The following is an 8843-nucleotide window of genomic DNA, read 5'->3' as shown; positions in this document are numbered from 1 at the left end:
GAGCAGAGAATAATGGAAGGAGCAATGGATGAATGAATACAACAATGGTTTGGATATATATACTGAAATTTGTGGCGACACCAAACAAATCTAAACTAACTACGTTGAAGAAATCTAAACCAACTAAAACTCTGAATTTCTTTCAGTCTTTTGGCGAATTGTATATAATAATCTATGCAGGTAAGAAGTCTATATATAATTAGAGGTAGTAATTTATTTCTATCTTGTATATATATGTTTTCATAAATTTATTTCTACAGCTAAGAGCAATTAATTTATTTTTCCTTGTAAATATATTCATAAATTTTATTTCTATATATTCTCTTACCGTAATTAAGAGATAAATCATCCTCCAATTATATTTACGCCTTCTTACCGTAGGAGATAATAAGATTAATATAATATTTATGTATTCTATTATGTTTAGATTTAAACTTTAACATTCGTATTCAACCATGTCCATGAACGTAGTCTGCATACATTATTAAATTTTTATGAAATTATTTATCAATATATAATTCTATTTAATATTGTAGTAAGAATTTATTATTTTATGAATTATTTTCTTTTCTACAACATTATTGTTGTATATTGAAATTTTCATACATTATTATATTTTTTTTCCCTCATTAAATGGTTTATTATTGCATACAATAATTTCCTTTGACCAATTGGATTAAAATTTTCAAATGGTTATATCTAAAATTTTTAATTTTGTGTGAAATGACCAAACTTTTAAGATTTGTCATAATTGAATCCAAAGGGTTATATTGAATTTGACAAGTTAACATGTAAAAAAAAAAAAAAAATTATGTATCTAAATATAAAATGTAAAAATAAATTTATGCCTTTTTATAAAGCAATTTGAAAAGAATATATAATTGAAAATAATGTATCCTACGTAAATTGTAATATCCATTTAGTAAAATACATATATTAATTAAAGTAAACTATATATTAGCCACATTATCAATAAATCTTCATTTATAATTAAAATCTTTTTATTTTAATTAGATAATAAATTAATTGCAAAATTAAAATCTCAAGAAAACAACAACTATGCTAATTAATAATAAACAAAAGAATTATAAGCATCCAAAATTTTATTTACTAGTATTGCAAGGGTCTATAATCTTAAGGGTTTTGCCCAATCAAGCTATAATACAAAAATAATTATTTTTTTTAAAGGTAAACACACACACATGATTCGAAGACAAGACACACCCTTAAAAAAATCGTAATAATTTTACCAAGACACGATACAAAGAAACTAGGTTAAATAAAGTATTATTAGACATGAACCTAGTAGAAATTACATAAATTTTAATTAATAAAAATATTTTTCTAGTATAAAATTTTAATTAAACATAAATATAAAATATATTTTCCTTTTAAAATAAAAAATAAAGTTTAATTAATATACTATTTTATTAATTCAATAAAATTTCAGGTATTCTATTAAAATTTATCATTAACTTTTTAAATTAAATTTAATCCTTCTAAATATAATTGTGATAATTCGTAAATGCTATTTTACACAAAATTAAAAGTTTTAAATATAATTGTGACTTATTTTCTTTCTTTATAATTAAGTAAAATAATTTTTTTTATCCACTTACTCAATTTTCCAATTCCATTCTCACTCAATTTTCTGGCTCCAACCTACGAAAATCTCCAGCAACACCACTAACCATCTTCAACAGCAACCCAAATCTCGCAGTCAAAACCACGCAAAAGGATTTAGTGAGAAAATATATTTTAATTAAAAATTTTATTTATTAAAATTTTATTTCAAATGGAGCCATATATTTAATTAAATAATTAATGCAACGTTAGTGTAAAAAGCCTTCCTTTGTCAATTGTGCATAACTACAAAGTTGAACCCCAGATTCTAACTTGAAAATACACGAAATTACAAGTATTTTTTTTATAATTTTTCTTTATTTTTAAAAAATATAATTATAAAAAGTAAATGAATAAAATATCAATAAAAATAAATAAATAAAATATATAAAAGAATATGTAATTCATTTCTATACTATTTACTATAATAAATTATAATACCTGAAAATTTTATATATTTCATTTTGAATAATTAGATGGGCCTTGCCCCCCAATTTTTTCTGAAAAAAATTTTACTCCAAAATAGTTGTATATAAATAAGTATGTCTCAAACTTTTTTTTTTTTAAATTAGATATATTATAATTATAACACATTTTAAAATAATAATATTAATAATAAAAATGATCAATAATAATAAATTTATGGAGTTAAATATTACTATGTTAAAAAATATTGTAAAAGTGAACATAATGATAATAATTAAACATTATAAAGTGTGATTATCTATTTATAATATTTTAAAAATAAAAAATATTAAAAATAAAGATATAAAAAAAGAAAAAAAAATTATAGAAAATGATGAGAGAACATATAAAATTAAAATGACATATGATTTACAATTTATTAAAAGCTTTATTTTTGTCTTTCTTTATACTTGATTTGTTTCTTGACCCAATTATCATATATCCTTCTCATAATCTCCATTTTCGATTTATAGATTGGGATTTATAATTTGAGATAGTTAACTAGACAAAAAAAATCAATTATTTTAGCTAGAATTTAAATATTTAATAATTCTAAATGTTGATCCTTTTATAAATGGTATTGTTGTTATTGTTTTAATCCTAAATTATTTTTTAAAATATATTTTTCTTTTTATTTTAGTTTTAATATTTTTTATAAAAATAACTCAATGAATTTACGCTTTTATATGCTTTAATTAATAAACATTTACAATATATTTTTTTATATAATATATAGTAGGGTTTTAATTTATAAAGTATAATCAATATAGTATTGAAGTGTTTATATTGCAAAAATCTTTTTAATTTAAATTATGTGCATCCATGAGTTTGGGTGGCGGCGATAATATATTTATATAAATATTATTAAATTTATATTACTTAATTTTTTTAAAAAATTAATTGTTTGAACTTATATGTGATATAGAACTTATTTGTTAAGTCTTATTTATTATTTAAAATTAATAAAATTTATGATGTAAAAAAAATAATGAATATTAATTATTATTTAATAAGTGCATAATTTATAATTTTTTTTAATTATAAAATTGTTTAAAATTTAATCTTTTTATATTTAATTCTGAGTCCAAAAACATTTAATATCGTTAATGATTGGCAGAGAAATAACACTATATTTAAAATTAAAAATAACATATAAATCTTTTTTACTAATAAACATAATTATAAAATATTAATTTATCAAAATTCAAATCATGAAGCTTGCCCTTACAAACTATCTAAATAAAACTAGTGACTGAAACCACAGGTGACTCACCAATCTGGCCAGCTGCCCCCTCACCAATGCAAAACCGCGTGTCGTGCTAGATATTGGTTGGGCCGTCTGTCTTCTTTATTCCAACTGTCCACAGCTGAGATCAGTGGACCTTCCTGCGTCCTTCCTTTTACTCTGCACTCGCCTTCATTTGGTGGGTATAAATACAAACCTCAACGCATCCCATCTCCTCACTACTACCATTCTTCTTCTCTTAATTACTACTTGTTTCTTTCTATATACATCTCATTATTCGGGAAATATATTATGACTTCACACAATTCATTACCCTTTTGTGCAATGTTGCCCTTGCTTCTTTCCATCTTCTCTTCCATGGCAGCCATTGCCTCTGGTAATTTCTACCGAGATTTTGACATCACATGGGGAGATGGTCGAGGTAAGATTCTCAACAATGGCGACCTTCTCACTTTGTCCCTTGACAAAGCCTCTGGGTCTGGATTTCAATCCAAGAATGAGTATATGTTTGGGAAGATTGATATGCAGCTCAAGCTTGTCCCTGGCAATTCCGCTGGCACTGTCACCGCTTATTATGTAAGTTTCTTTGTTGTTAAGGTTGCCTCAAAATTCGATGGTATATATGTTCTAGTGGCTAAATGCATGTACATTTGCAGCTATCCTCGAAAGGGTCTACTTGGGATGAGATAGACTTTGAGTTCTTGGGGAATTTGAGTGGAGACCCCTACATTCTTCACACTAACGTGTTTAGCCAAGGCAAAGGAAACAGAGAGCAGCAATTCTATCTATGGTTTGACCCAACTGCAGATTTTCACACCTATTCCATTCTTTGGAATCCCCAGCGCATCATGTAAGCATCCCAATATCAATCCAAACTACTTAATTTAACTTTCTTTTTGTAGTTTTACGTTCTGTACTAAACAAACTTATCCAACTCTGTGTCAGATTCTCTGTCGATGGCACCCCAATTAGGGAATTTAAGAACTTGGAGAGCAATGGTGTTCCTTTCCCAAAGAATCAACCAATGAGGATTTATTCTAGCCTATGGAATGCTGATGATTGGGCTACAAGGGGTGGTCTGGTCAAGACTGACTGGACGCAAGCTCCTTTCACTGCTTCCTATAGGAATTTCAATGCCGATGCTTGTATATGGTCTAATGGGGCATCTTCTTGCAACTCAAATTCACCCTCCACTAGTAATGGATGGCTATCACAAGAATTGGACACAACAAGCCAGGAAAGGCTCCAATGGGTGCAAAAAAATTACATGATCTATAACTACTGCACAGACAATAAAAGATTTCCCCAGGGACTCCCTCCAGAATGCAGCATCTCATAGAGAAGATTCGCCAATCAATACACAGATATTTTTGCTTTTTTACTTCTCCATTCTTTGATTCTTTGTTTGTGATATTCAATTCCTTTGTAATGATTGCAATACAATAACACTATCAAAATTTAAAGATTCTTATTTGTTTATCTACCTCGGATTTCTTACATTGTGCCAATTACACAGGGCACAGTTTGATAGAAACCTCATTATTTATTCCAGATGAAATAACCAAAAAATTAGAAGAATTGAATAGGGTGCTTGAAGTCAAACAAGGTGATTGCAGATAGGAACAAAAACCTTGAGACCTAAGCCCAGCCTCCTCCATCTCTAGAAACAACTTCAGGACACCCTCTCCATCTCCATCTCCATGAATTGCCAAACTAGAACTCATGACATTCCACCAAACTATCTCTGAGGCATTCCATCAAACATTCTCTTAGCTAAATCCAAATTCCCGAACTTTTCATGCATATCAATTAGACCCGTGCTCAAGCGGACACTCAACGGCAATCCTATCCTGTCCAAAAATCTGTGAATCCGAATTCCAGTGTCCAAAGCACCTAAGTGAGCACAAGCAAAAACGTATGGTTAAAAAGATATCCTCATCTAGAACCATATCAGTCAACTGCATAAGCCTGAACATATATAGACATTCCTTGAAACGATTGGTTTGCCAATTTCCAGAAATCAAGGCACCCATATTCCTCTATCCTTCCCTGGAGCTCCATCAAAGAACAACCACTTTAGCATACCTGGAGATCATTAGCGTCCATGACACAGCTCATGGACTAGGAATTTCATCCAATATCTATCTCGTTGGCTTCAAGTTATTGAACCCACAATTCACTAAAGTTACTGTACAATGTAATGATATGTAAGAAATCATGTGATAGAGTCAATGATGTAATGTAATGAAGCGTCGCTAATTATTAGATACAAGAAGAGCGTTACTTTATTTAGAAATATATATATATATATATATATATTTATGAAATATAATTCAATTATAATAAATTTTAATATATACTATTTTTTTATTAAATATTATTTTAATTTAAAATTATTAATATTTTTATTATTATCATCACCACCACCACTAAGTTGTTCAAAAAAAAAATTACTATTTTAGATGCAATTGGCAATTTAGAAAAAGTTTTGTTAATCTAATTTTCTAATAACTAAAACTTATCAAATTTAACTTTAAATTATTTTTTAAAACTTTTTAACTAATATATTTAAAAAAGTGATTTTCTTATCAACAGTTCTAACAGAAATATCAAACAAATCTTAAGTAGTAATAGTGGTATCTAAATTGTAACATCCCAAATTTTTAAATAATTATTTTGTGCTAATACTAATAAATTCATTAATATAATTGTTTAGGTAATCAGAATCGGCCATCTTCTTCCACTCAGCTGCTACAGTGATTCCCGGAGCACTGTGAGTAGATATTGATTTTATTTATAATTTTAATATTATTATACATACAAGGCATGCTCATACATTCACTTATAATTATATATATATATATATATATATATATATATATATATATATATATATATATATATATATATATATATAGCTATTATAAGCACGCTTTGTGTTGCATTATTATTTGATGAAATTAATGTGGGTGTCGCCTTAGAGTAATTTGGAGCTGTGTGTGTGTGTCGGTGTGCGTGAGGTGTGGTACTGGATATGAATAGGACGGGCGGATCAGCCTGAGCTAGTTTCGCTTGGGGCCTGATCCTTTGTGTGGAAGTCAAGGTGAGTATGACTTTGAGTTGATCTCGTTGACCCCTGCATTTGGATTATTAAGAGAAAGTCCGGCTCGAGTTGATCTCGCTGGCAGATGTTGGAATTAAGAGAGCTGTGTACTGATCAACTCCTATATATATATTTGATTGATGTGACACACAGATGTGTGAGTACTTCAAATTATTCTTTGTGCGAATATTATTTAAACTTTGTTGAATGTGTTGATATATATTGTATTTCATTCTTAGGCATGATGTGGTGGATGATGTGGCTGATCACCGTATATATAATGTCTTTGAGGAAGGAGAGCCTGCCAGTTGGTGAACTGTCATTAGTTAACAGAGAAACTGATCTCCAGTCCATAAGTCAAGAATACAATCTGCGGATCGACTCTTTTAAACTGATCAAATGCCATGGCGATCTTCAGGCCGATCACTTCTTTGAAGAAGGCGATCTCATCATAGTGTACTAGGAGCAGCTGAAGGCCAGGCTTCGTTTTCCCTTGGATGGATTTTACAAGGCCATCCTAAAATTCTAACATGTCTCGGTAGCTCAAGTGCATCCGAACTTCTGGCGGACTTTAGTAGCCTTCAGGGGCCTTTGCCGAGCCAAGAGACTGGAGCCCAGGCTAAGGTCTTTGCCGAGCTGCATAGGCTTGCCCGAAGGAAGGATGATGAATTCTGGTTCTTTCAGGCAAAGCCGAACTATGGGCTTTTCATCGATTTCCCTTCTTCGCTGAAGAACTGGAAGGATCGGTTTTTCATCCTTAGGAGTAAGGACCGAGACGGCTTTGAGGGTATCCCATGTAATTAGAATTATTTGGTCCCCCAACTCCCTAAGAAGTTTACCTTAAATAAAGACGAAGATGCCCTGGTGAAAGAGCTAAAAACTCAGGCGGCCACCCACAAATATTCGTGCTTAGATGCGATAATGGCCAAACTGAAGTGGTGGATGATGCGGCTGATCACCGACGAAGACTACGAGCTTCAGCTCTTTGACCTTGGTCCTGGTACAATCCATATCTCTAGCCTCTCAATCTTAGCGAACTCACTGACTTCTTCTTTGTGCAGGTATGGTGGGTGGTGATGTTTCTAAAGAGAGTTACAAGCGAAAGAGGGAGGTCTCCCGAAAGGTACAGATGATGAAAGAGGCTACTGCCACTACTGCTCAGACACCTCGACGAGAGTTGGTAGAAGTACCGAGCTCCCCTCCTCGACCTCAAGAGCAGCCGGTCTCTGAAGTAGAGGTCGTCGTCTCTCCTCCTCAGCATATTGAATATCCGCCTCCTCCTCCGATCTCTTCCAATGTAGAAGGGGAGTCCTCTGGCCCTACTGTTAGAACGCTCTCCTGAGGAGCTCAACTCCTTATCCAATCACTGGAAAGGAACTGTTCCACTCGAGGGAATCCCGGTCTAGCCAAGGTCATGGGTGCTTCCATTTGCTTCCAAGAAGATCATAACCAATTGGCTGAGGAGACTATTGATGATATTTAAACTCAAACAATGAGTTTGGTCTTGGAGGCTATTGCAAACCATCACGTGATCAGAGAAAAAGCCCATGTCTTAAGGAAGGAGATTCTTGAGGCGGTGCAGGATGCCTCAGCCACGAAGGCTCATCTCTCCTCTGCCAATGATTACATCGCCAAACTGGAAGATCGGGTGAAGTATTGCGAAGAGAGGATAGCCGAAGTGGTGCGGGAACTTGAAGCCTCCCGGGCTAGTCAATCTGCCGATCTTGCTAGTTTTGCTGAGGAACTTCGGGCGAAGGAGGAGGAGCTCCAAGCAAAGGAGGAGGAGAGTACTATAAAAGAGGCTGGGACATATGTGAACACCCATAACGACCTCCTGGCCGAACTGAAGAAGCGTTATCCTAAAGAGGACTTCTCCTGGATGGATAAGCTCATCCCAGAGGCCGAAAAGGACAGCGATGAGGAGCCCGAGGGTGAGGAGAGAGAGAGGGATGTAACTGGGGTGCAGGGCGGAGAAGACCCCCCTCTCTAATTGACTTGTATATATTTCTTTGAAATGAATTGAAATCTTTTATGTTAAATTTCTCAATGAGATCGGAAAGCCTCTAAACCAAACTGTCTGAGTACTTAATTGATTGAATGTAGTTGAACATTAAATCTGGGAGCGACTATTAACCAAAAGATAAGAGATCGAAAAAACATCACACGCAAACATGAGATCGGATGCAGCCATGACTAAATACTGGATAGAACTTTAGAATATTAGAATTGCAAAGATTTGACACTGACTTGAACTTTTAAGGTTGGAACCATTATTAGAGCGGATAAAAACCTTAACTTCATTTTGAGGAATATCTGGGGAATTGACACGGGAGGCCCGATCACAACATTAGTCAAATGAAATTCTGCGATATTTGTACATAGAGAGATCGGAGAACAACAGCAGGC

General features: G+C 32.3%; 1 protein-coding gene and 1 pseudogene across 1 annotated transcript; one reads left to right on the top strand and one right to left on the bottom strand.

Moving 5' to 3' along the window:
• The first annotated feature begins 3539 nt into the window (after positions 1–3539).
• Positions 3540–4813, top strand: LOC110646181 (probable xyloglucan endotransglucosylase/hydrolase protein 23). The gene is made up of 3 exons (XM_021799541.2): positions 3540–3910; positions 3991–4184; positions 4280–4813. The coding sequence occupies exons 1-3, from the start codon at positions 3626–3628 to the stop codon at positions 4671–4673; spliced, it is 873 nt and encodes a 290-aa protein (XP_021655233.2). The 5' UTR covers positions 3540–3625; the 3' UTR covers positions 4674–4813.
• A 29-nt stretch (positions 4814–4842) lies between these two features.
• Positions 4843–5735, bottom strand: LOC131174138 (pentatricopeptide repeat-containing protein At2g22410, mitochondrial-like; annotated as a pseudogene).
• Between the last annotated feature and the right edge of the window lie 3108 nt (positions 5736–8843).

The sequence above is a fragment of the Hevea brasiliensis genome, chromosome 2, assembly GCF_030052815.1.
Source record: "Hevea brasiliensis isolate MT/VB/25A 57/8 chromosome 2, ASM3005281v1, whole genome shotgun sequence".
NCBI classification, from domain to species: domain Eukaryota; kingdom Viridiplantae; phylum Streptophyta; class Magnoliopsida; order Malpighiales; family Euphorbiaceae; genus Hevea; species Hevea brasiliensis.
The sequence above is the reverse complement of the archived record's forward strand: the minus strand, read 5'-3'. Positions and strand labels throughout refer to the sequence as shown.